The sequence below is a fragment of the Megascapheus bottae genome, chromosome 18 (assembly GCF_031878675.1).
Source record: "Megascapheus bottae isolate mThoBot1 chromosome 18, mThoBot2.hap1, whole genome shotgun sequence".
NCBI classification, from domain to species: Eukaryota; Metazoa; Chordata; class Mammalia; order Rodentia; family Geomyidae; genus Megascapheus; species Megascapheus bottae.
In genome coordinates, this window is record NC_143526.1 from 40,386,670 (window position 1) to 40,414,619 (window position 27,950).

General features: G+C 54.2%; 1 protein-coding gene across 1 annotated transcript; it reads right to left on the minus strand.

Moving 5' to 3' along the window:
- Positions 1–598: 598 nt before the first annotated feature.
- Ptgis (prostaglandin I2 synthase) lies at positions 599–27,731 on the minus strand. Its single transcript, XM_090352503.1, has 10 exons — positions 27,623–27,731; positions 18,226–18,349; positions 16,559–16,737; positions 14,561–14,704; positions 11,845–11,996; positions 9,128–9,309; positions 6,502–6,670; positions 5,226–5,407; positions 3,797–3,948; positions 599–1,096 (listed from the first exon to the last, which is right to left on the minus strand). Exons 1-10 carry the CDS (start codon positions 27,697–27,699, stop codon positions 952–954), a joined length of 1,506 nt encoding a protein of 501 aa, XP_090208629.1. The 5' UTR covers positions 27,700–27,731; the 3' UTR covers positions 599–951.
- Between the last annotated feature and the right edge of the window lie 219 nt (positions 27,732–27,950).

Consider the following 27,950-nt stretch of genomic DNA (forward strand, 5'->3'; position numbering starts at 1 on the left):
ATCCCAAGGGATCCTTGGACTTTCTGAATTTTTTGGCAATACAGGGTTGTACTTGCTAGGCAGGCACTGGTACCATGGAGCTGCACTTCTAGCCCTAATTACCGCTGGTTATTTTTGAGATAGGGTTTTGCTTCCTGCCTGGGTGTGTTCCTGGTGTGTGTGTGTGTGTGTGTGTGTGTGTGTGTGTGTGTGTGTGTGTAGGGGGGGAATCTACCTGTGACAGGCTTCCTGATGGCAAAGATGACAGGTGTACATCACCACATTCAGCTCTTTATTGAGATGGGGTAGCATATTGTCTTTTTCTTTTTTTTTTGGTCGGTTGTGGGGCTTGAACTCTAGGCCTAGGCCCTATCTCTGAGCTCTTCAGCTCAAGGTTACTGCCTATCCCTGGAGCCACAGACACTTCTGCTTTTCTAGTAGTTAATTGGACATAAGAGTCTCACAGACTTTAGTGCCCCCGTCGGGCTTTGAACCATGATCCTCACATCTCCTGAGTAGCTAGGATTACAGGCATGAGACACCGCCCCACCTCGCTAGCATATCTTTTTTTTTTTTTTTTCTGCCCAGGCTGGTCTCGAAAGAGCTAGGATTACAGGCATGTGCCACTGGCCAGCTTTAACTAAGTACTCAGAGGACAGGTAGGGGTGGGCCTCTGCTGGGATGGGCTGGGGTCTGGCCCTGCAGATGATGCTCTGGGGGGCTGCACTCCAGGCCTCCCCTGTCTGGATCCAGGCAGGAGGAGAAAGATGGACTCAGAGCACAAACAGCCTCACAGGGCCCAGTTGTGGCTTCTGGAGGCTTTTCTTCTCCGATGGCTTTTATGCTCAGCCTCCCCTCTGTCGCCTCATCTGGACACCAAGCTCTGGGGGATGGCAGGGAGGAGGTGTTGCTGGTGTCGTCAGACGCTGGAGAAGCTGGCTGGAGGCAAGTGTGAGGCAACTGCCCTGCAGGTCACGGCCGGGTGCGGTACCGGATGGTCACATCCTGCTCAGGCTGCAGCAGGCCAAAGCCGAACCGGCCAAGGTCAAACTCAGGGATCTCCGTGTCCTCACTGACCAGCTCCAGATCGAAGTGTGTCAGCAGGAGGACCACGAATCTGCAGAGAGAGGGCATTGATGCCATCTCTGGGTTGCCAGCCCCTGGCAAAGCAAGGTCCAGATAGCCTCATGGTCAGTGAGCAGCAGGGGAAATGTCATTTAGGGGTGTCACCCCCAGCTTGTGTGTCTGCCTGACAGCTGTGCAGCTCCCTGGGGGATGGGTGGTGGAACTCCAGAGTGAGTGAGCCCTGTGCCCCCACCCCTGCATGTATCTCAGCCCTACAACTCCTTAGAGCAGTGGCCACCCTCCTCCTCTTCTGCCTCCTCCTCCCCTTCTCTAAGTCCCTGTGCCAGGGCTGCAGTCCACCCTTCAGTGTCTGTGAGATGAGAACCGCTGGCTTCCTACAGGCATTTTACAGCCTCATGTAGCAAAACCCATCTGCACAGTTTACGTCTCCAGACTAGCGCTCTCTACTGCCACCTTCTGGAAACACATCCCAGAAAGAGGCGCTGCCACCGCTGGAGATGACGTCATCGGTGTCCCCAAGCAAGCTGTAACAGCTCCTGCCTCCCCTCCCCCCTTATTACTCCTCACTGCCAGAGCTCCCAAGGGCCTTTTACTTCAGTGTCACATTATTAACACCTTCCCCCTTCCCCTCCCCCATGGGCCAGGGGCAGGACAAGCACAGAGCAGTCTTGGTCTCTTCCCTCTTTCAATAAACAGGGAGGGCAGCAGCTGGGCACGCTGGAGTGGCTGTCACATGACCCGCACTGGGGTTTGCTCCCTCTCCCTGTCAGATCCCTATCTGGGAGAGGGAGATTGCTCCTCTCTAGCTCCCAACTCTGCCTGTGTGGGCCTGGTTTTGAATCCCAATGCCTCCATGAGCAGAGTGTATGATGACCCTGGCAAGGGATCTAACCCATCTAGACTGGTTCTGACTCGCTGACATCCACCTGGCGGGCTGGCAGGGGCTGCCGGATACAACCAACTAGCTAATGTGCCAACACCCCACTGAGTGAACGAGCACCTGCACCCATCATTTCCATAAGGCTGTCTTGTCCCCACTGAGATGTCCATCTCACAGTTTCCCCCTGCAAGATGATTTTTTTTTTGGCCAGTCCTGGGGCTTGAACTCAGGGTCTGGTCCCCGTCCTTGGACACATTTTGCTCAAGGTTAGCATTGACACTTAAGCCACAGCACCACTTCTGGCTTTTTCTGTGTATGGGGTACCAGGGAATCGAACCCAGGGCTTGGTGCATCCTAGTGGAGCACATTACTACTCGGCCACACTCCCAGCCATGGCCAGATGATTTTTAGGTACATGTATGACCCTCAGCACAGGACTGAGTGCACCGCGACTTTCCCTTTACGATCAGAACACTGTCTAACCTGTCCCCGGCCTGGGCCTCAATTTGTTTATCCTGACACCCCTCGAGTGTGGTTACAATCAACCCCATCACCTCACAATGGAGAAAACAGAGGCTCGGGGCGCCCAGCTTCCCATGACCTAGGGACACACAGAGCACTGGCGCAGGTGTCCTAACCCTGGGTAAGTGTGGCTGTCAGCCTGGGGCTATTATTTTTTTGTGTGTGGGTCATGGGGCTTGAACTCTGCAGCTGGGCACTGTCCCTGAGCTCTCCAGCTCAAGGCTACCATCCTTCCAGGCCGGGTGTTGTCCCTGAGCTCTCCAGCTCAAGACTACCACCCTACCCTTGAGTCATAGCCACACTTTCCATTTTCTAATGACTAATTGGAGATAAGAGTCTCATGGTTTTCTAGTGCCCTGGCTGGCTTTGAACCTCTCAGATCTCAGCCTCTTGAGTAGCTAGGATTATAGGCGTGAGCCACCGTGCCCAGCTGGTGCTATGATTCTTGAAACAGAATTAATGAGGAGCCCAGCCCTGGAGTCAAAACAGCCCAGAATAAGCCAGACCACCAGCTAGCTAGCAGCCATGTGTACAGAGCTGTGGCCAGGTAGACAGATGTCTAGGGCTTGTATTCTACGCCACTTCTGCAGGGAAGAATCTTCTGCCAGATCTGATTATGTCAAAAGAAAACAGAAGGGCCAAGAGTGGTAGAGTGCCTGCCTAGCAAGCTGGAAGCCCTGGGTTTGATTCCCTGGTATTACATGCACCGAAAAAGCCGTAAGTGGTGCTGTGGCTCAAGTGGCAGTGCTAGCCTTGAGCAAAAATGTGTCCAAGGACAGTGCCCAGGCCCCAGGACTGGCAAAAAGAAAAAAAAAAGCATTGGTCTGGCTCATCACATGAGCTCTTCTCATTTTTACAAGTACCACAGGTTTTAAAATTACATAGATTTGTGGCTAGGAGAAAGCTATCTGCCAGTTTGGTAGCTATGGTATAAAATATTTGCCCAAGGGGGACCGGGAGTTTGGCCTAGTGGTAGAGTGCTTGCCTAGCATGCATGAAGACCCGGGTTCGATTCCTCCATACCACATGCATAGAAAAAAAGCTGGAAGTGGTGCTGAGGCTCAAGTGGTAGAGCTCTAGCCTTGAAAAAGTCCAAGGACAGGGCTCAGGCCCTGAGCTCAAGCCCAGGACTGGCAAAAAATAAAATAAATAAAATAAAATATTTACCCAAGGGCCTCAGCATCCAGAGAGAAGCCCAGCAGATGAGCAAGCTGCCCCGCCCCTGGGCCACACCCACATGCTGCACGCCCACAGGCTCCACCCATGCAATAACCACACCTGACTCCCTGGCCACACCCACACGCGGCCACGCCCACAGGCCCTGCTCACTGTTTGATGCTGTAGATGGCATAGCTCTTCCCCAGGCACTGATTGTGCCCTGCTCCCCATGGCATGTTGTAATTCTTCAGCCGTTTCCCATCCTTGTAAAAGTCTTTCTTCTCTGATCCATCCGGGTTCAGGAATCGGTTGTATTTAAACACCTGAAATGGGAACGAGGCCCATTTCTGACCACACTCCCACACAAGCATGCCCCGAGGAAACCACCTGAGGATGGACAATACAGCCACGCCCATGGTCACCGGAGAGGCTCAGCTAAAATCTGAAAGCAGCACATACTGTATGAGGCTATACACCGTGTGTGTGTGTGTGTGTGTGTGTGTGTATGTGTGTGAGTGTGTGTGAGTGTGTGAGTGTATGTGTGAGTGTGTGTCAGTATGTGTGTGTATGAGTGTGTGTATGTGTGAGTGTGTGTGAGAGTGTGTGTATGTGTGAGTGGGTGTGTGAGTGTGAGTGAGTGTGAGAGTGTGTGTGAGAGTGTGTGTGCGTGTGTGTGAGTGTGTATGTGTGAGTGTGAGTGTGTGAGTGTGTGTATGTGAGTGTGTGTATGTGTGTGAGTGTGTTGAGTGTGAGTGAGTGTGAGTGAGTGTGTGTGAGTGAGTGTGTGTATGTGTGTGAGTGTGTTGAGTGTGAGTGAGTGTGAGTGAGTGTGTGTGTGAGTGAGTGTGTGAGTGTGAGTGTGAGCATGTGAGTGTGGCACATGCACAGGGAAGACATGAAAACAAGACAGGGGACTATAGAACTGGAGAGGAAAGGATATAGTATCTTTTTTCTTTATATATTCCTATTTTCCTATCATATAAGTCTGTACTGCCTTTTAGGCCAATACCAGTTTCCTTTGGTTACAATGGATGGTGACAGGGCAAGGACTGTGAGTGTGGGGTTGGTGCAGAGGAAGAGGTGAGTGGAAGCTAGGCAAAAGGACAAGTGAGGTGACCAGCAGTTAGACTGACAGACAGGGTAGGTGGGTGTTGGATATGTGGGTGGATGGTGGGTAGTTAGACAGACCGGTGGGTATATGGGTGGGGGGGTGGATATGTGGGCAGGAGGATGGATGGACAGGTGGGTGTTGGATAGATGGATGCGTGTGTGTGCTCGTGCAGATGGATGGTGGAGAGGTAAGCAAATGGGTTAGTACGCGTGTAGCACGGGATCAGTAGATTTAGGATGTTTAGTAGGTTTCGTATGTGATATCAAATCTGTTGTGAACATTGGCTCCATCTCAAAATCTAGGAAGAGGGGAGAGTGCTGGGAAAATGATGTAACTCAGGTAAAAATCTCCCAGCTATGCCCGGGGAAGCACTGCAGGTGTGCTGCGAAGCCGTTTCCTTGCCTGGTCTCAGGTAACCTCCCCAGCAGGCCCTCCGAGACCGGTACTGTTAGCACTCCCTGCCCCTTAACCCAGGCCCCCTGCCTTTACCTCAGGGTCTGTGTAGATTTCTGGGTCCTTCTGGGGACTCAGGAAAGGGAAGAGGAGGAGGCGGTCACCACGGCGCAGAGAGAATTCCCGTCCGTCTGCCAGGGGCAGGGCCATGTCCACCAGGACCTCCCGGGTGATGAAGGGCGCGGCGGTGAGCCTGAGGCTCTCGCTCATCGCGCTGTCTGCAAGAGTGAGCGCAGGAGGGACTAACACCAGGATGGGGAAGCTCAGAGAGGGTGCGTGCCTCGCCCACGGCCACAAAACAAGGCAGAAAAGGCCAGGTGATGAGGTTGGATCTCTGGGGTCCTCCAGCGACCCTTTCAAGTGAAAGAATCCAGGTCTGAAAGCAGCAAGGAAGGGTGGGAGCCGGTGAGGTGTCAGGATGCAGACAGAGCAGGTGCATCCCTGTCCGTTTCTCCTGCCCGGCAGACCTCCTCTTCCTGGAAACAGTGCCTTGGTTTTACCCTGGGGACCACAGCTGCCACACTTTCAAGGGTTAGGCTATGGATTCTGTGCTTAACTGCTGGAAGTAGGCCTTGATTGGCCAATCAGAGCACCCTTGGGGACCCTGATGTTTCTGGGTGGCCCATTAGCCACACTCTTGGCACACTTTTTAACTAGAAATGCCGAAAGACAGGCCCCCCCCCCTCAGACGGGGCATCTGCCTTGAACTGCTGACAGCTGTCCTGCCAGCTGGAGGCTGGAGACAACCCAGCCAAAGGTAGGACTGACACATAGAGACTGAGTCCTGACACCATTATTCTAATACCTGGATCCACCTGTGCCTAAAGATAGATACCGCTGGACTTTTTAGTTGTATGGCCCAAGTCAGGTGCCTTTCCCCTTTCTGCCAGTTTAGATATTTTCTTTTTTCTTTGCTATGGGACTTGGACTCAGGGACCAGATGTTGTCCCTGAGCTCTTGTGCTCAAGGCTAGCACTGGATCATTTTGAGCCAACCCCCCACGTGTGGGTTTCTGGAGATTCGTCGGAGATGAGAGTCTCACGGACTCTCCTGCCTGGGCTGGCTTTGAGCTGCGATCCTCAGATCTCAGCCTCTGGAGTAGCTAGGAGTAGAGGTGTGAGCCACTGGTGACTGACCAGTTTAGATTTTCTGTCATATGGAACTAAGCTGTGACTTAGGGAGGCCGAGGTTGGAGCTGCGATGTGCCACGTTTCAGAAGTCAGGAATCTCAGGGATGAGGTTTGAAGTCAGCATAGGAGAGGGCTTGGGGGGACACAGATTAGGGGGTGCCATGGGGGTCTGGCCATCTTACCGAGCACAGGCATGCTGTCTAAGACCTTCTGAGGGAGGGCGGCCGTCTGCCCAGCGGGCTGCTCTGCTCTCGAGAGCACACGCTCCAGCTCAGTGCGCACGGCGGCCAGGGCCTCGGGGTTCTTGAGAAGGTACAGCAGAAGCCAGAAGGCAGCGGGACCCATGTTCCCCTGCAATGAGAAGGCGCCCCTGCTGCATCACCCAGAGGGCCCCACGGGCTGATCTGACAAGGTCGCAGCCCACTGAGGCCCAGGGTTTCCACCTGCCAGGCAGCCACCCGCTGTCTAAGCACCTCAGGCCAAGGCACAATCTGCCTGGAGCTTTGTTGGAGACAGCAAAGTGAGCTTTTCAAACAGGCTACAGTTAAGTCTGGGGATGACTGTCCCTTGTTCTCGATCGCAGCCCTTGTCATGTGGTGGCAGCCCCACCGGGGAGGCCAAGTGTCCCCACAGCCCTTCCAGGGGGGCCCTGTCAGGACACACAATGGCCACAGACTCGGATAGAATGAACACAGCAGTAGTGGAAGAGACAGCAGGCCTAGGCTGGTCCACTCCTCTGGCAAACCCTTGGGCCCACAGGGAAGAGATGCCAGGGACAGAGCTGAGCTGCCCCAGTGGGGCTTCATGTAGACCAGCCGTACCCACAGCCCTGGGAGCTAACACCACTGGCTTCCTGGGTGCGTGTTACTCAGCAGTAGTGAACTGATGTGCTGCCCCAGTGCAGGGTGGGAGCCCACAGTTCCTCATGGCTCTATCAGTCGTTCCAGGAGTGACTGGAGGAAGGCCCAGCAGAACAGCGGCCACCAGTGACAGCTGTTTGTCCTTTACACAAAAGTTATTTCAAGCCGGGCACGGTGGCTCACGCCTGTACCCCAGCTATTTAGGAGGCTGAGATCTGAGGATCAAGGTTCAAAGCCAGCCCAGGCACAAAAAGACAAGATTTTTATCTCCAATTAACCTCTAGAAAACGGGAAGTGGGGCTTGGCTCAAGGATAGGGCGGTAGCCTTGAGCTGAAGAGATCGGGGACAGCGCCAGGCCGGAGTTCAAGCCCCATGATCCACACACACACAAAACAAAGTTATTTCAAACTTCTCAATAGACAATTAGGACAGTTATGGAATGTCTTGCTCCCAGGCTTTAGACTGGACACGCGTGTGCGTGTGTGTGTGTGTGTGCTGGAGCTGGGGCTTGAACTCAGGGCCTGAGCACTGTCCCTGAGCTTTTTTTTTTTTGTTCAAGGCTGGCATTCCACCGCTTGAGTCACAGCAGTGCTTCTGGCTTTTTGGTGGTTAACTGGAAATAAGAGTCCCACAGACATTCCCGCCCGGGCTGGCTTTGAGCTGGCAGCCTCAATCTCTGCCTCCTCAGTAGCCCCAAGCTTGTAATAAACATTCCACCCTCAGCCCGCCTGCACAGCCAGGCAAGGGCCAGCCTCGATTTGGGGGAAGGTTTCCGTCTCCCATAAGTGACTAGCCCCTTCGGTGATAATGATGGAATAGTAAATCTTCATTAAACGCCGCATTTACCCAGCAATTTCCTCACAGACATAATTGCGTGCATGCCGGGATGTTAATCCCAGGGCACAGTAACTGCAGGGCACTGGCCCCAAGTTCTGTGTGTATCCATAGAACCCGCAGGACCCGTGGGAGCTGCAGGTCTCAGGAGGCCAGCAACAGCAGCACTTGAATTTGTTCAGGGAGAAAGTTTTAGAATAGGAGCATGAGAATGATTTTCTTAAAAAAGCCAAGTGAGAGCATGAGGGCCAGAGTTCAAGGCCCTAGCATGTGTGTGCGTGTGCATGCGCAAACACACACATACACACCAGCAGGAGAAAGGAAAATGTGATATAATGTTGGGAATTGGAGAACCAAGGCAATGCATACACAGGACTTCCTTGAGCTATTTACTCCAGGCGCCGGTGGCTCATAGCTGTAATCCTAGAAGGCCGAGATTTGAGGATTATGGTTCAAAACCAGCCCAAGCAGAATAGTCCTCATGAGACTCTAATCACCAATGAACTACCAGAAAACCAGAAGTGGAGAAGTGAAGCTGTGTGTCAAAGAGGTAGAGTGCTAGCCTTGAGGCTCAGGGATAGCATCTAGGCCCTGAGTTCAAGCCCCACAACCATCACCACCACCACCACCAACAACAACAACAGCAGCAAAAAACTATTTAAGCTGGGTGCAGTGGCTCATGCCTATAATCCTAGCCTGAGGATCAAGGTTCAAAGCCAGCCCAGGCACAAAAGAACCTGAGACTCTTATCTCCAATTAACCACTAGAAAACGGGAAGTGGCGCTGTGGCTCAAGGGTAGGGTGGTAGTCTTGAGCTGAAGAGCTCAGGGGGCAACATCCAGGCCAAGTTCAAGCCCCATGACCCACAAACAAATAAAACAACTATCTATAAAACTTGGCTATTCATTTGAGTACCAGTTGAATGGCTGACCTGTCCTGTGAGGTCTGGGCAGGGCGGATAGTGGGCTTCGTGCACAGGCCACACCCAGGCCCCCGAGCACAGGTCACAGACGCATACAAGCAAGCTCACCCACCAGTCTACCTGCCCCCATGCCCAGGAATGCCACACACGCCCCCACACAGGCAGCATGCGCCCCCATGCTCCTTGCTCACCTGTGTGGCCCAGAGCTGCAGCACCAGTGCCCGCGCTTTCATCTCCTCCGACGCTCCCATCTCCTCCAGGTGCTTGAGATAGCCTTCCAGCCAGCTGCTCCTGTGGGCACGGAGGGCCAGCTGGGCTGGGGACAGCAGCTTCCACAGACGGCCCTTGGCGCTGCACACTCGGTCCTTATCCCCTGCAGGGTCAGGGCACAGGAGGAGGGGTTATGCATGCACCCCCACCTGGGGCAGCTCCACCCAGGCCTCCTGTGAGGCCACCACTCTTCAGGGTGTCACTGTGGAGGTGCAAGACACAGAATCAGCACTCAGGCATGTACATCCCCCAGCCCCTCCTCACAACTTGTCTTTGCAAACCCATCTGGGCCCTGGAGATCCAGGAACACAAGGCAGAGACGCCCCCACTGCAGATTCTAAGCCTTTAAAGTCTTATCATTTCTCTGTAAAACATAGTAGAGTATGATTCTTTGATAAAAATAAGCTCAAATGCCATTTTGTCATCTGCCATTTTGCCTCCACCCATCTCAACCCCTGGCCGGTGAGTCTAGATGCACCGACATCTGGAAGGCTCTGCCCTCCCACTTCCTCCCACGCTGCCAAAGGGTGCTTTGCAGCTGTGGCCTGCTCTCAGAGGATGCATGGTTTATTGATTAGTCCCCACGGTGGATGTTTACGCTGTTGCCAGCTTCGTGCCTCTGCAACCTGGAAGCAGGCATTTCTGCTCGGAGTTGGAGCTCAAGCACATAGTGAACCTCAGGTTTTTGTGGTAGGTTGTGCCCACTTGGTTTTTCAGCTGCCCATACCCACATCAAAGTCTAGGATTTGCCCCCATCTCTGCCTTCAACATGGGGAAACTGTCCTCTGATACTGCCACCTGCTGTCCCCAACTGGGAAGTGCAGTCTCCCTACAACACCTGGCCCTGGGATAAAAGCAGGGCTCTCTTCATCTGCCCAGACACTGGAGGAAGGCAGTGGGGAAGCTTAATCTTTCCCAAGGAAGCAGCTGGCGCTGGGATGCTGAAAATGCACAACACACAGGCTTTTCCAATCAATCCAAGTTCCCATGTTTCTGGTCACTAAGGCTGTGCCTTTAAGAAGCAGCCTCAGCTCTGAGCCTCAGTTTCCTAATCTGCAAAGTGAGCACTGTGATGCCAGCCTGCCAGCGATGATGGCAGAATTCTAACTGTCCCTAGAAAGAAAGGAGACCCAGAGAGACATTCACAGAGAAGAGAGGCAAAGCGCATTTTATCGCAGTGGTTAGCAGGTGGGTAGAAACCCAGACGTCCTGTTCTGCCCACAGAAGTGGGGAGGGTTTAAGGGTTGCTAATGAGGGCAAGGGAAATTACCAGACTCAGCCTGCCAGATCACAAATATGATCTGCCTGGGGTGCCAGGCCCCTTCGCTGGAGATGAGCATATGAAGAGCTTTGGGACTTTAGAAAGGGTGTGACGGGCAAAAAAAAAAAAAGTCTTAACATGGCTGAGTACAGCAGTTCACTCCTGCAATCTTGACACTCAAAGGGCAGAGGAAAGATGTTTGTAGGTTTCACACCAGCCAGAGCTACACAAAATCTAAAGACAAAGGCTGCCAAGCGCTGGGGTCTCACACCTGCAATCCCAGCTATCACGAGGCTGAGATCTGAGGAGCACGGTGGGAGCCAGCCTCACAGGTAGGTCCATGAGACTTTTCATTCCAGTTAACCAGCAAAGAGCCACAGTGCAGGTTTGGCTCAAGTGGTAGAGTGCCGGCCTTGAAGGAAAGCTCAGGGACATCACCTAGACCCTGAGTTCAAGCCCTAAGACCAGCGCGCACACACACACACACACACACACACACACACACACACACACACACAGATTTTGCTCAGTGGTACAGTGCTTGCCTAGCACACATACAAGGGCACATACAAGGCCCTGGGTTCCATCCTTAACATTGAAAAAAAATTTAATGTATATGTCCTAGCAAACCTACTTCTAGGAAACTGTCAGAGAGAAAAGATAGGCTCAATGGAGTGTTCCATCAGAGAAACCAGAAGCAATATAAATATTCACCAGAGGGAAATGGCTGGCTAGATTTGGCCCAGCCATGCCAGGGCTAGAAAGACACTTCATTTCTACATTAATTTGTGTTATTTATGCTGCCAGATGAGCTCTTCCTAGTTTGCCTGCAAAGCCATTTGCAATTGATTTCTCTTGTCTACCCACCCTCACAACTGTAATTGATTTCTCTTGTCTAACTGCATAGGCTCACGTCTCTAAAAGATGCTTGCGCTAACTGGGGAGAAGGCACAGCAAGTGTTAGATCTAAAAGAAATCCAGGGCCGAGAGTTTGGCCTAGTGGTAGAGTGCTTGCCTAGCATGCACGAAGACCCAGGTTCAATTCCTCAGTACCACATACATAGGAAAAGCTGCAAGTGGTGCTGAGGCTCAAGTGGTAGAGCTCTAGCCTTGAGAAAGCCCAAGGACAGTGCTCAGGCCCTGAGTTCAAGCCTAGGACTGGCAAAAAAAAAAAGAAAAAGAAATCGAGATAACAAAGAGCAGGTACAGTCGTGTGTCCTAAGCCAGTGTTTAAGGAAGTGCACTCAGCTGCAAGTTCTGGGTGGTGTTACTGCAGCAGCAGCAGGAGGAGGACCAATGCATGTCTTCCTCGAGGTAAGGAGTGTCTCTCTGGAGAGATAGAGCACCCCTCAGAGAGATTCCTGTGTGCGCGCTTACCCACAGACAGGGAGCCACGAGCCAGTTTGGGGAGCATCAGGTCGAGCTGGCGGAAGGTGTGGAAGACGTCGGCTGAGTGGACACGGTCCTGGGCCTGGCTCTGCTGGGTTTGTGGCATGGCCTCCACTCCGTAGAGAGTCAGGTAGCCGGCTCTGGGGGTGACAGCAACAAGTCAGGACACAGCAACCCTCCACAGCAGCTGTCCATCACCAGAGGAGCAGCTGCAGCAACTACTGCGTGCCAGGGACTGCTCTGCCACTAGCAGCTGGAAATGAACGCGACAAGAACCTGTCCCGGTCCCACAGTGGTGACATGGGGTCAGGGCCAGGCTGACCACTGCCCACCCTCTGTGGATGCATGGACAAGGGACTTCCTCAGTTTCCATATCTGTCACATGGCTCCACCAGGGCCTTCCCTGCCGCGGTGTCCTGGCAGACTGGGTTGGAAAGGCCTCACTAGGGATGAGGCTTGGGCTGCCAGGTTTCTGGGGATGCAGGGCCAGGCCGCAGTGTGTGCAGTGTGACACGATCCTGCTGATCGGGCTGTGACCCTGGGCTGGCCAGCCTGCACAACTCTCCCGCTACAGGGGAGACCCTGGCCCACTCTGGACAGACAGGGGGTCCTCTGGCTGACCCAGGCAGCCTGGGTGGTACAGAGGAGAGAGCTGGAAGAGGGAAGAGGGGAGGAGACAGCAGTGCCTGGAGCCACAGCACCTGCCCAGCCCACTGGGAGCCCCCACTCCTCCGCAGGGGTCCCCAGGAAAGGATCTCCCAGCTGGGGGCAGAAAGCTGGAGGGAAGGAGGAAGGGGCTGGAGGAGCCTGTCTAGTCCCCATCTGGCCTCAGCCACATGGAGCAGGCACGTTGTAGGGCTGCAGTAACGCGTGTTGAGGGATATGTGGGTGGATGCACCTATGTATGTATGTATGGGCAGAAAAGAAAGTTGACGCCATGGGCTCCAGCCCTGCAGGCCACCCTAGCAGGAGCTGGGCCATGGCTGCCCCCATTCAGATGGGTTCCCAGGGGCGCCCTCCAGCCCTGGGCTCGTAGGGACACTGCAGATCAACGCTAACCATCCCAATTCCATCCCACCAGCGCTGTTGTTTATTTTTCCTCAGAGAGATGTCTCCCTGTATGTCTATTTTTTTTAAATGCCAAATTCACTCTGTGGAGTCAGGCATTGATGGCTCACACCTGTAAATCTAGCTGCTCAAGAGGTTGAGATCTTAGGGTCTTGGTTCAAAACCAGTCAGGGCAGGAAGGCTCAATTAATTACCAATAAAAGCTCAGTGGTAGAGGGCTAGAATTGAGAAAAAAAACCCTCAGGGACAGTGTCCAGGTCCTGAGTCCCTGAGTTCAAGTCCTAGGACACACACACACACACCCCTGGCTCTCTGTGTGTGGTTGCCCTGCTGTCCCCGATGCTGAGGACAGGTGGATATCACACACATGGCCCCTAGGTGGCGCTAGGCGCCACAGCGCTGGACGGAGCAGGCAAGGGGAAAGCCTCAGGCTAGACAGATGTCTGTGCTGGGGGCAGCCACAGAGACTGGGCAAGGGAGGAGGAGGCATGCTGGCCTGTGGGAATGGCATTCCTGGGCAAGGAAACAGGCACCGGGAAGGTTCAAGTGGGAGTGTGGCTGGGCTGGGGTGGGAGATGGCAAGGTGGGGACAGAGGAAATGTGGCCCTGAGTGAGGCAGGTTGGAAGGTTCCAGTGGTGACACCTCACGGAGCTGCTGTGGACACGAGGCAGTTCACGCAGGCCTCACACGTGCCGTGCTCACCCGGTACGTCAGTGGCCCTTGATGCCTAGAGAGGTTGCTCTGCTCTGGGGAGACAGGGTTCCGTGTGTGCACTGCTCATCTCAGGGTGCCACTAAGAGGGGGTGAGGATGCCCACCCTTCCTGCAGGGCCTCACCCAGGCTCCCACGGGCCTCCACCTCCCCAGCCTCCCCTCAGGCCACACCTCCCCGGGTCTGGGCCACCACAGCCCATCACAGCCTGGAGGGCCTTTCAGGCTCATGAGTGTGAGCCCCTAAGTCACCCCATCTCACTGGAGGCTCAGTGAGACTCGGAGGGTGCCAGACCTCCACACGCCCCGTGGCACACCACGTTCCGTGGCACACCACGTTCCAGCCACATCGCCCGCTCACCAAGCCTTTCCCTACCCTGGGGCCTTTGCCTTTCCTTTTCCTCAGCCAGGATCTTGGCCTGGTGGGCACACCACCCTTAGGTGGGGTGAGAGGCTCTCAGCAAGCTCCACCCCAGTGAATGTCACCGTCTCTCCCACAGATCACACTCATGGCTCTCAGACAAGGGCCCCGCCCATCTTGTTCTCAGCATCCCCGGGGCCCCAAAGAGGGGCCAGTGCAGCTGCAGAAAGCTGAGGCTGCTTTGACAGGTTTTCAGGGTCTGATCACAGGCCCTGGGTTGGTCTTGCCGTGTCGGGGAGACCAGGGTGGGGTGCTCTCAAGGTCACCTTCGGATCCTCTCTTTCTCTGGTGACCCACAGTTCCCTTTTCCAGATGGAAGCTGCCTTTTGCTTCAGCTGTGTCGGGTGACCAGCGACCCAGCCACACAATGTCCTTGCATGCTTTGCTTCCAGTATCTCCATCTGTGTCCCCACCTCAGAGCCCTCAGGGTTCCCTGGCCACCGCCTGTGGATGGCACAGGAGCAGAATGCTGAGCCTGCCTGGGGACAGAACCTCAGGGCTCACCTGAGCAGGCAGCTGTAGGAGAGATCCAGAAGGCCAGTCTCCCGCCAGCCACCGCCTGCTTCCTCAGGGTCGCCCAGCAGGACAGTGCGAAGATTGGTGTCCATGGCTTCCGTGAGGGCCTGCAGGTCTCTGTGGAGGAGTGTCCTGAGGCCAGCCACAAAGAGCAGAGGTCAGCCCCCTGGAGAAATGTGCACCCACAAATACTTCCCTCCACCAACCTTCAGGGGCCCAGAGCTCAGGTTCCCCGCTGGGAACACGGCCTGAGATGAAGACTGGGTTCAGGAAGATAGCATTAAGCCAGGGTGCAGTGGCTCATGCCTGTAATCTTAGCTATTCAGGAGGTTGAGATCAGAAGACTGAGGTGCAAAGCCAGCCCAGGCACTAATGCCTGTGAGACTCTTATCTCCAATTAACCAGTAGAAAATGGGAAGTGTCGCTGTGGCTCCGGGGGTAGGATGGTAGCCTTAATCTAAAGAGCTCAGGGACAGTGCCCAGGCCCAGAGTTCAAGCCCTGCAGCCAACCAAAAAAAGAAAAAAGAAAAACGAAAAAGAAGAAGATGGCTTTAGAGCCAGGAGCATAGCCTAGAATGCATGAAGCCCTGCCTTTGATTCCTCCATGTCACATATACAAGAAAAGCTGGAAGTGCTGCTGTGGCTCAAGTGGCAGAGTGCTAGCTTTCAGCAAAAAGTGTCCAAGGACAATGCCCAGGCTCTGAGTTCAAGTCCCAGGACTGGAAAAGAAAGAGAGAGAGAGAGAAAGAGAGAGAGAGAGAGACAGAGAGAGAGAGAGAGACAGAGAGAGAGAGAGAGAGAGAGAGAGAGAGAGAGAGAGAGAGAGAGAGAGAGAGAGAAAGAAAAAGGAGAGAGAGAGAAAGAGAGAGAGAGAGGAAAGGAAGAAAAGAAAGCAGGTATTAATTTAAGTCCTCATACAAGCCACGGGCATCAGCACACATGCTAAGCAGAAAGATGTCATTTCCCAGGACTAAAAGTTCCTTCTGGCCAGCCAATGGTGGCTCACACCTGTAATCCTAGTGATTCAAGAGGCTGAGGGCTGAAGATCCCATTTGAAGGGAGCCTGGGCAGAAACATCCATGAGACTCTTATCTAACTAAACACACATTTTAAGAAGCCAGAAGTGGAGCTGTGGCTCAAGTGGTAGAGCTTTAGCCTTGAACAAGAGAAACTCAGAGACTGCTGTACTTTGGATACACTCCCAGATGGGAAAACTGGAGAATTACAGGAAGTGCCTGACACAAGTACCAGCGGATGGCGGGGGAGAGGGGAGCAAGGGAAGCCCAGCCGGCCCCCTCCTCAGTCTGAGCTCTGGACCAAGGCATCCTCTCCTGGCTAGAGCACATGTGCTGGCTCGGGGTCCATAGCTGTGAGGAGGGGAGGAGCTAGGCAGCCAGCTCTGACTGCCCCTGAGCTCCAAGTTACGGACACCCTTTGGATAGCTAAGGGCTGCAAACAAAACAGGACCAGTGGAAGGTGACATAAGAAAAGGCGTCTAGGCTGGTGACCCAAGAACCAGAGGCAAGGTAGACTCTGGGAGAATGTGTGGCAGCAGCAAGAAGCCCCTCCAGACTGTGCCTGCATCCAACAGGAGAACCCTGAGCAGGGCTGGAGGATGCATCCAGCAGGAGAACCTGAGCAGGGCTGGAGGATGCATCCAGCAGGAGAACCTGAGCAGGGCTGGAGGATGTGGGCATAGCCAAACAACCGGGGAGATTCGCCTCCTGTGCAGGGATCTAGTCCCCAGAGGCAGCAAGTGACCCAGTCCACAGGGCTGTGCATGGCCCTCAATCCACAGCGACCCCCGGTGGTCACACCGAGAACCACAGGCATGGACAGGGTAGGTGCTCTGATTTTCCTAAACCTAATTGTCCCTGTGAGAAAACCTGCTGTGGAGCCAGGCACAAGCAGCCTAGAGCTTGATTCCTGGCAGAAGGAGGCACCCTCCCACCCCACCCCACCTGCAGTCCCCTCTCAGCCACTCACGGTTTCATCTTGGCCTTCTCGTCACTGGGGTTATAATGAGGAAGCTGCACATCAAAAATCCTCTCCATGAGGAAGACGGCGTAGGCGTGGAAGTCCAGCCTGGTGCGAGACTCCCACACCACCGTGTCATAGGAGTGGGGGTCCAGCAGCACAGTGACGTACCTGCCGCCCACCAGCACCTGCGGGAGCAGCCACCAGTGAGCAGCCGCGATGTCCTCGGTCAGACAACGGCATGAGCACCACCCTACCTGGCACCAGGCCGACAGTGTCATGGCCACCCATGAGGAAGGGAGCCGCTCCAGTGAGGCCTGGAGAAGGGGTGCCGTGTGCCCAAGCCCCCCACTGAGAGGGGGCATAGCCAGGTCTGCTGGAACTAAGTCTCAGGCTGTGTTCTTTAGCACCCCACTCCCAAACACAGAGCATGGCTCTGCTTAGTTGACACTACGTCTCTAGCATCCCATAAGACAAGAGAGTTTGCCCAGTGCAGCAGGTGCATGATATGGGTATCGCGGAGGGTAGGTGAGCTTCTGGGAAGATGAGGAGATCAGTGGGTAGATGGATGGATGGCTGGGTGGATGGATAGGCAGATGGACAGAGCAGTGAATGGATGGATGGTGGGTGAGTGGATGGATGAGTAGTGGGTGAGTGGATGGATGATGGTTGGGTGGATGGATAGGTGGATGGTGAGTGAGTAGATGGATAATGGATGGATGATGGATGGGTGGATGGATGGTGGGTGAGTGGATGGATGGTGGGTGAGTGGATGGATGGATGATGGATGGATGGGTGGATGGATGCTGGGTGAGTGGATGGATGGATGATGGATGGGTGGATGAATGGTGGGTGAGTGGATGGATGGATGATGGATGGATGGTGGGTGAGTGGATGGATGGATGATGGATGGGTGGATGGATAGGTGGATGGTGGGTGAGTAGATGGATAATGGATGGATGATGAATGGGTGGATGGATGGTGGGTGAGTGGATGGATGGTGGGTGAGTGGATGGATGGATGATGGATGGTGGGTGAGTGGATGGATGGATGATGGATGGATGGGTGGATGGATGGATGGATGATGGATGGATGGGTGGATGGATGGTGGGTAAATAGATGGATGATGGATGGATGGGTGGATGGATGGTGGGTGAGTGGATGAATGGATGATGGATGGGTGGATGGATGGATGGTGGGTGAGTGGATGGATGGATGATGGATGGGTGGATGGATGGTGGGTGAGTGGATGGATGGATGATGGATGGGTGGATGGATGGTGGGTGAGTAGATGGATGGATGGATGATGGATGGATGGATGGATGATTGGTGAGTAGATGGATGATGGATGAATGGTAAGTGAGTGGATAGATGATGATGGATGCATGGACAAATGGATGGATGGGAAAATGTATACATCAGTGGATGGATGATGGATGGATGGATGGATGGATGGATGGACACTGAAGAAGAACACAGCTCCATGGAAGAGGTCCACAGTCACTGGAAGGCTAGATGTCAGAGTGATACTGAATGTGTGGTTAGACCCACAGGTGGACAGGACGTTGGCAGTCCAGGACAGATGGCAGGCAGCAGTCAGGACATGGCCAGATGTGGAAGGAAATGGGGACCTCCCAGATCTTCCTCACCCTCCCCGGGGTAGGACAAAAACTTACGGTAAATATGTCACCATGCTTTTCCTTCATCCTGCTCAGGAAGCTGGCGGCATCTTTTCCAAACTCCAAGGCATGGCCCAGCCAGGGGATGCTGCCCAGGTCGAGGGGAGGCTCGCCGGGTCGCCTGCAGAAGACCCCACACTTAGCACCACTTGAAAAAGCAAAGGAGGGGGTACAGCGCAGGCCTGGGGTGTGGGGGATGTGGGGGGACACTCCAGTGAGAAGACACGGAGCAGGGAGGGAGGGAAGAAGGGAGGGAGGGAGGGGCGATGACGGGAGTTTCCTAGCAGAGAGCACAACATGTGAATGCCCTGAGCTTAGACCGTGGGTAGGTTGGGTTTGTTTGTTTGTTTGTTTGTTTGTTTGTTTGCCTGTCCTGGGGCTTGAACTCAGGGCCTGAGCACTGTCCTTGGGCTTTTTCAAGGCTAGGGCTCTACCACTTGAACCTCAGCACCACTTCTGGCTTTTTTCTATGTATGTGGTACTGAGGAATCGAACCCAGGTCTTCATGCATGCTAGGCAAGCACTCTACCATTAGGCCAAACTCCCGGCCAGACCATGTGTGTTTTAAACACAATAAGGAGCACAGGCTGCAAGAAAGAAGCAGTCAAGAATCACACGGGTGGCCCCATAGGTCATGTCCCTGCAGGGGTAAGGTGGACATGGGTCTCTGAGCCGGTCCACACCCAGGTTTTGGTTGTCACATGCTCCCGGTCCTGGCCTCTGGGACATGAGAAAGCTGCTGGGTGGCAGAAGAAGATGTCTGCCGATTGACAGCTCTGGACCGGAGGCCCCTTGATGACAGGAGGCCCAGCTCTGGGGGGCTCCGCAAGGGACATTCCAGATGGGGACCATGTGTGAGAACAGATGTCCGCTGACAGTGGGAGCCCAACTCCAAGCCCACCCCACATCACTGGCACGGTGTCATCCGTGGAGAGGGTGGGGCACGTCCATCGGGCACAGGCTTTCTCCTTTGGGCCTCACCTAAACTGGGGACAGGGCTCAAAGGTGCCAGGGATCTGCCTGGCAAAGACACAGTCCATGTGCGCGGACCCTGGGTCTGCCTTCGCCAGCCCCACATCAGTCCCGTGCCCCAGGGAAGGGAGGAACTAAGGCTGTCACAGGCAGGGTCCTATAACCAGCCTCACGTGTGTGGGGGGCTGGTGCTCCCTGGAGGGGCTCAGGGTCCCTAAAGCCAGCCTGGGACCCTGCCACATCCCAGGCATCAGAGCACCCCGTGTGGGATGGTCTCCCTCCGTCTATGCGCTTCAGCATTGTCGCCTGCTGTGAGGAGGCTGAGCAGAGGACGGGTGGGGGATGGCCTGGGGGAGGGCAGGGCAGGAGGACAGGACAGGACGCAGGACGGAGCAGGTGGCGCCTGGCCTCACGGCTCCCACACGACCAGGAAATCCATGAGATGGAGACAGGTAACAAAGAATGGAGAGGCTGCCAACAACGGGCTCACACCTGTAATCCTAGCTCCTCAGGAAGCCAAGAGCTGAGGATCATGGTTCAAAGCTAGCCTGAGCAGGAAAGTCCATGAGTCTCTTATCTCCAGTTATGTAGAAAACCAGAAGCAGAGGTGGGTAACCAACGTGGTAGAGTGCTAGCCTTGAAGGAAAAAGCTGAGGCAGTGTCCAGACCCTGAGTTCAAGCCCTAGGACTGACATAAACATAAAAAAAAAAAAAAGATGAAAACGAAGAGATGAAGAGTGCAGTCCAGCAGGCACGAGGCCCTGGTTCTTCTCCAGTAGTGCAAATAAATCAGAAAAGTGAACAAAGGGTTCAACAAGCAGTTCTCCCAAGAAGAAACAGGCATCCAGAGGGCGCACGGAAAGACTGGGTCCACAGCTAATCAGCGGGGCAACACTGTGAGAGGCACCCCCCACGAAGCTCTGTGTCCTCAGGATGGGGAGATGTGACATGACCCAGGGTGCAGCTGCTTCAAAAACCAGTGCAGCAGACCCTCAAGGGGTTAAATGCAGTTCCTGCGTGACTTGGCCGGGGGAATTGAAAACATCTGTGTGTGTGCAAATCTCCTACACATGACTAATGGAGATAAACCGCTGACTCTGACAGCAGCATATCCAGGCAGGGAGCACTACTTAGCCAGGAAAAGGAATAGCGTGATGAATCTACGAGACACGAGAACGGAAGGAAGCCAGGCAAGAAAGGCCACACAAAATCCGAGTCCATCCATGCGGCGTGTCCACAGTGAAAGAGCCACAGGGACAGGTGGTGGAGTCCAGATGGCAGGTGGCCAGGAGACAGAGGGGGAAGACCCACTGCCCATGAAGGGGCACAGAGTTTCATTTTGTGGGGAGGGATGGGGGAGGAGAGTTTGCGGCCGCATGTGCAAAGGCCCTAGGGTGGGAGTTGGTTTCAAGAGCAGAGAGTGTAGGTGAGAGATGTAGGCAGGGACACTGGACACGACTTTCAAATGCACAGGACCTTGAAGGCTGTAGGGGTCTGAGGGCCAAGGGGAGCATCTGTCTACTCTGTGGAATTTGGTGGGGATCTGGTGGTGCCTTCAGGGGGCTTGGGAGGTGGCCGGGCTGCCTTTAAAGGCAGGGAGGGGAGGAGGGAGAGGTCGGGGGAACTTCCAGCCATGGCCACCAGGGGAACAGGCCACGCCTCTGGTCCCCACTTCCAGAGCAGGGGTTCCATTCATGCCCAGAAACTTCTCCCCTGCAGTCCCAAACATCATCTCAAAGTTGGGCAGCAGAGAAAGGAGAGAATGGCCAGGTTTTGAGGGACAGGGCTGGGGAAAGAAGGAAGTAGACCCAGAGATAAAGGGGGATACAGAAGTAAGGTCCCCTTTACCCCCACCTCTGATCCATCATTTGCAGCCAGAGACTGGCAAAGCTATAGTGCCATGTTTCCAGGGGTCCCTCCTTTCCCCTGTGTCGTGTGTGTGTGTGTGTGTGTGTGTGTGTGTGTATGTGTTTATCTTGGGACTTGAACTCAGGGCCTGGACACTACTCTTAAGCTCTTTGCTCAAGGCTGGTGCTTTTACCACTTGAGCCACAGCTCCATTTTCAGCTTTTTGGCGGTTAACTAGAAATAAGCATCTCACAGACTTTCCTGTATGTGTTGATTTCAAACTATGATCCTCAGATCTCAGCCTCCGGATTGGCTGGGATTACAGGTCACAACCACCAATAACTCAGCTTTCCCTGTCTGTTTGGCAGGCCCAGGTAAGAAGACTTTTCTGTCCTGGGCTGGGCTGGTGGGTGCATGGCAGCTCTGGCTGGACCAGGCCCAGGTCCAAGTAGCCAAGGCCCCAGATCCACGTGCACAGGTACGATGGAGCCACGCGGTCTAGCTTCCATCCCCACCATGCTCTTGCTGGATGTGAGCCCTCTTCTCTCTGCCTCCGTGGCCTGAGCTATAAAATGGGGGTGACACCACTTTAGCCTTTGCCAGGCTGTGACAAGGACGAAGAGGCTGTGGAGCCCTGAGAAAAAGCACCTGGAAGCCAGACCACGATGCCTATTGATATTTCTTTTTATGTATGTATGTATGTATGTATGTATGTATGTATGTATGTATGTATGTATTTGGCAATCCTGGGGTTTAAACTCAAGAGCCTCACACTTGCCAGGCGAGTGCTCTGCAACTGAGCCACAACCTTCACCTTTTTTTGTGCTAGAGTCATCTAGCCTGCTAGATGCCAGGCCCAGAAGGCTGAGGTACTTGGCTGGGTTTCCAGGCAGGCACGCTCTCTGTAAAGCCCAAGTTCTTGGTACTGCTTGGTCCCAGGTCAGGTAGATGGGGAAACTGAGGTGCAGAGCGGTTTCAGACGCTGTCCACAAGCAGGACCTGCAGCAGGGCCAGAGGGACTTCCTCTGTCGGTCCTTTTCCCCCTGGCCATGCCACAGCCCCTCCCTGCCCGCTGGGCCTAGCCAGCAGGTGTTATTTCTGGCAACCGCCAGCTCCTCTCCTCAAACAGGCCAAGGCGGCTCAGACAAAGGCAGGAAGCTGGGAGCCCAGGCGCCTGACCCTTGATGTGACTGGCGACTCCCCCAGTCCAGACCCTAAGCCAACCCCGGCCAGCCAGGACACACATTCCAGGGTGACTCAGCCTGCAGGCAGAGGGCGAGGGAGGCTCTATTTGGGGCTGCGGTCTCTGGTCCCAGCACTTTCACTGTTTGAGACTGTGCCAGGACGTGGTGGGGGGAGGAAATGGAGAGGGGGGTGGCAAGCTGAACTCTCCTACCTCCCACTCCTACCCAGGCTCCAGCCAGCTCAGACCCCAAGCTTCCCCCGCTCCTCCTGGGGGGGGGCTCACCCAGACCCCAGCGGCCCTGTGGCTCACCTCATCCTGGAGGACCCAGGAGGAAGCGGAGGCAGCCACCTGGGGCCTGAACACCGGCTGTTGCTGCAGGGACAGTCCTCAGGGAGGGGACTTGGTATTTGCTCTGAACCCTCAGATCTGTGCAGGCCACACAGTGGATGTGTAAAGGATGTGTGTGTGCACGTGTGTGTGCACGTGTAAGGATGGATTGTGTACATGGTGGGTGCTGGAAGGCCAAGGGAGCAGAGAGCGGAGAGAGGAGAGCGGAGCAGCTCAGGCCGCTGTGCTGTGGCCTCTCTGCTCTGTAGCTGCACCACACAGGCTCTGGGGCTCCCACAGTGGCTGGTTTCTGCTTGGCACTGCACTGTTGTCTCAGTTGCCTAAGACTCTCAGTGGGTTGCGATCCCCCTGGGCAGGGGCTCTTCTACCCCTCAACCCTCAGGGAAAGCACAAGGCCTTCCAACTCTGGTTTTGTTTTCCTGCTTTTGAAATAGATGCAGGGTGAGATAATTTCTTATCCAGAGGAGGAAACCCAGCCGAGGGAGCCTTGGAGTAGGCAGAGCAGCCGCAGGCTGAACAGGCAGTGGGGAGTGGGGTGGACAGGGGCACAGAGCAGATCCCGATCCCACAATAGTGTGGCCCGCGTGGCTCAGCTCCCACTTTCCACCGGAAGCTGCAAAGGTGCCTCTGGAACCTCCCATGTCCCCCACGCCTTCCCCACCCCTGTGGCATTGTGTAGCCTAGTAGCTAAATCCGGTTGCCTCCTACCAGCCAGTGCCTTCCAGGTACTGTGTGTTGCAATGAGACCTAGACAGTCTGCATCTAGCAGGAGCAGGGCCCATCCTGGACACGGGGACCCTCACTCAATGTCACTGTCATCTCTGTCCCTACCCAGGAGACTGCCGCCCCACACAAGCCCAAAAAGGAGGCACTCGGTATGGCCAGCATCCAAAGACTACTGCCACCACTATTTTCAGAGTACGCTTGGGGAACTGAGGCCAGAAAAGCAAACCGAATGTGGCGGTACCCGTAGAACAAACCACGAGCCTCACTGGACCGAGAATGCAGGCTCCTGCCTCAGCCCACAGCCTCTGGACTCTCCATTTCCCCACCACGCTCGCCCAAGCACACACAGCTGCTGAATGGGCTTCAACATCCTGCTGTGACTCCAGAAATTGGAAGTTAGGGGCTGTGGGGGCAGCTCAATGCTAGAGCTCTTGCTTTGTATGCTTAATGCCATGGGTTTGAGTCACAGCATAAATACATCATCAAGCCGGGCATGGTGGCTCAAGCCTGTAATCCTAGCTAATCAGGAGACTGAGATCTAAGGATCACAGTTCAAAGCCAGCCTGTCTCACTAAAGTCCGTTAGTCTCTTATCGCCAATTAACCACCAGAAAAATGGAAATGGTGCTGTGGCTCAAGGACAACACCCAGGCCCACAACCCCTCGCCCCCCCAAAATATTGATAAGTAAATAAAAATAAAGTAATGAAGACTTTTTGTTTAAGAGAGGAGGTGGATATGGTGATATATACCTATAATCTCCATACTTAAGAGGTGCAGGCACGAGACTAGACTACCCAGTAAGACCCTGTCTCAAAAAAAAAAGGAGTGGGAAGGAGGCTGGGAATGTAGCTTAGTGGTAGAGTGGCAGAGTGCTTGCCTAGCAGGCATGAAGCCCTAGCTTCAATTCCTCAACATATACACAGAAAAAGCCAAAAGTAGCACTATGGTTCAAGTGGCAGGGTGCTAGCCTTGAGCGAAAGAAGCTAAGGGACAGTGCCAAGGCCCTGAGTTCAAGCTCTAGGACTGACCAAAAAAAAAAAAATTGAGAATGATGTTGGGGTGACATTGACCAGGAAGCACTGTACTCAGCCTGACTCATGGAATTGTAACCACTTTGTACAACTACTTTAGCGTAAATTTTTAAAAAAAGAAAGAAAAAATTGAGTTTGACTGGAAGCTAACATTAAGAATCTTTTTTCCCCCAATCAGGCAGGGTAATGAGACTGAAATTGTCACTAGGGTTTTTTTTGTTTTGTTTTAATACAAGTTTTGAAATAATTCAGAGAACAAATACCACATCTTTTAACATCACATTCTTAACCATGTTAGCAGTTCTGAAACCATGGAAAGGGCACATGAGAGTTCTTACATTTTCATTTGTTTGCACAGTTGAAAATATTCATAACTAAAATTGTAAAGATTGGGGGTGATAGCGCCAGGTTCGAACTCAGGGCTTTGTATCACTACTTGAGACCAGCTTTTTGCAGGCTATTTTGGAGATGAGTGTTGTGGAAATTTCTATGCACTTTTCTGCCTGGGCTGGCTTCCAACTGTGATCCTCAGATCTCAAACTTGAGTAGCTGACAGATCCTGGGCTTGAACTCTGGGCCTGGGCTCTATCTCTGAGCTTCAGTTGCTCAAAGCTAGTACTCTACCATTTTTGAGCCACAGTGAGTAGCTTATTGAAGATAAAGATCTCAAAAATTTCCTTGCCCAGGTTGGCTTTGAACCATGATCCTCAGATCTCAGCCTTCTGAGTAGCTAAGATTACAGGTGTGAGCCACCAGGGCCTGAAAACTTCTTCTTCTTTTTATTTTAATGCTGGAGGCAAAACACATTTGCTGACCAACTGAAGGGGTGTCTTTTCTTTTCTTTTTTTTTTTGGTTGGTTGGTTGGTTTTTACTGAGACCTGCATAGATTCTGACGCTGGCTGGCTGTGGAAGATTTTGTTTTCTATTGGAGATAGGGTCTCACTTAGCAGCCAAGGCTTCGCAAATGCTGAGATTAAACATGTGGACTCGGCTTCCTATGGGATCTTGGAAAGGTCACTTCTCATCTTCAAGCTTCAGCTGAGTGGCAGGGGAAAGGAACATGGCCCCAGGTCTTGGTCAGGAGAAAGGAATGCAGTGGGGAGGGAGAGCCTTGCCTACATCCACTCAAATGCGACACAGCATGAGGTCATCACCGCTTCCCAACACTGGAACACTGGCCCTTCTAGAAACAGAAGTACCACAGCCTTGCCATCCGAGGGCCATGTGCTTCTATGACCTCCATGCTCAGATCACCAATGGAAAGGAAGGGGACAGGGAATTAAGGCTGATCTGGAGCAAGCGACTTGGCTCCTAGAGCCGGTTTCCTCCCCGGATAAGCTGGGGCCTAAACTGGGAACACTCCCCAGGGCTGCCAGGGCCTCCCATTCCACTTCTCTCCCTCAGCACCCCTTGCTGGCCCTCCTAGGTGACCACGGGGATAAAAAGCCAAGGCTCACTCCCAGAAAAGCAGGTTCTCTGACTGACCTTAGCAAAATTAGCCCAAATAAGGCTCAAGGGGTGTTCCTTCTGACCTGCTCTCAGTATCCTCATCCCCACTGTAAAAACTAGGAAACTGAGGCAGGCTACAGTCACTTGACCCATATTTCCAGAGGCTGGGAACTCCAAATGCAATGTTTTCCAGAATCTGTGGACTTTCTGGCTGCCCTTCCTGGCCCCCACCCCACCCCCATTCCCCTAGGCCCTGAAGGAAGACCATGGCCCATTGACTAGAACATCTAAAGCACTGGAAACAACCAGAAACATCCACTGGAGGGACATAAAAAAAAGGAAAAAGAAACATGTAACTCAGCCACAGGAGGTGGAAGAGATAGGAGGATCACAAGCTCAAAGATGGCTCTGCGTCAAAAACAAAACGGGAGACTGGTAGGGGGACTCACACGGTACAATGTTTGCTTTGCAAGCGGAAGGCCCTAAGTTCAAACTCTGACACTGGCAAAAGAAGAAATCTGAAACATTCAAATTGTGGGATATTCTTACGGAAGATCAGAACCAATCAGATCACGAAGGAATGTGAACAGACGTCAAACCTAACATCTGGAGAGAGACAAGCAAATGTACAATCTTAACACTTTTGTGAAGTGTCAGAGAAGCCCAGGGCTTAGAGAAACAATCCAGTCCTTCAGAGGACAAAATGATTCATTTTCTCTCTCTTTCTCTCCCCCCCCCCAAGACAAATGGTTAGACAGTTTTAAATCCACCTGTGGTCCAAGATTGAGAGGACAGTGAGCCTATTGTTTGAAAATTCAACTAACAAATTGTTTAACAAATCCACAGCATTTCTGGAATTTTCAGACACTGTAATGTAAACACACATTCTGCCCCATAGAATTACCAACCCATATCTATGTAAGAACAATTGCTGAGGTGCTGGGAAGCACGGAGACAGCCACTTCGGATGTCATGGAAAGACAGAAAAACGTGGACTAAGGATTACCGTCCTGGACTAGTGCTGGTTTCAGTCGTGAAAAATGTCCATGATAACTGAGAATCACCACCAGCGGCGGAAGGCTTGGGAACTCTGTATTATCTTTATGACTTTTTTTCTCAACTACTTGGAATTTTAAAATAAATGTACTTAAAAAAAAAAAGACTTTGGCAACTTCTAGGGAGACTGAGCAGCAGGAGGGCCCGGGAAGGGGCTGCTGCTGAGGTCCTTTCTCCGTCGGATGGACGGGCCATGCCCCGGACTGGCCCAGACGTGGACCGGGGGCCTGCGGGCCGGGGTGGAACCACTTCTGCCTACAGCGAAGACTCCGGCCCGGCAGGCAGGCGGGGGAGGCTCCGCCGTCCGCGTCCAGGCTGGGCCTCGGGGAGGGGACCCCGTCACCACCGGGCCACAGCTCATCCCCAGCACCTCTCCGCCAGGACTGGGAGCCCTGCAGGAGGCAGTGCCGGGATGGGGGCACCTCCCACCGGACTCGGCCTGCCGGGGCTGGGCTTGGGGCTGCCCAGGTGCCCAGGGCAGGCAGGGTGGACACCGAGTGGGTGGCTGTCGGTCAGGCGACCCCGGTGACGTTGAGTCCAGGGGACCCAGCCCGCCGCCCCAACCTTTCCCGCCGCCCTTTCCACCTCCAGCCTTCCAGGCCGGCGGGCCGGGCCTCGACCCCCCCCCCCCCGCCCCGGAACCCCGGTGTGGCGCGCTGGCGGCGGTGCGAGGGGGAGGCGGACTCCGGGCACCGGACCCCGGCGAAGGGCCCGGCGCGGGCTCTGCGCCCCGCAGCACGCGGTCGCCCCCCGTGCGGCCAGGCGGGGACACTCACCGGGTTCGCCGGCGGGCCAGCAGCAGCAGCAGCAGCAGCAGAGCGGCCAGGAGGCCGAGCAGCGCGGCCCAGGACATGGCAGCGGCGAAGGGGGCTCCGGGCGCGGGGCGCGCCGCGCAGGGTCTTACCTAGGTTCGCACTCCGCGCCACGCCCACCCCGGACCCACTCACCAATGGGAGACCCCGCCTGCCTGGCCACGCCCCCGCGCGGGGCTCGCCACGCCCACTCAGGCATCTCCATCACCTCAAGCCCCCTCCCCACGCAATCTCCGTCTCCGTTTAATTTGGCCCCGCCCAGCGGGCCCCGCCCACCGCACCCTGCTCAGGC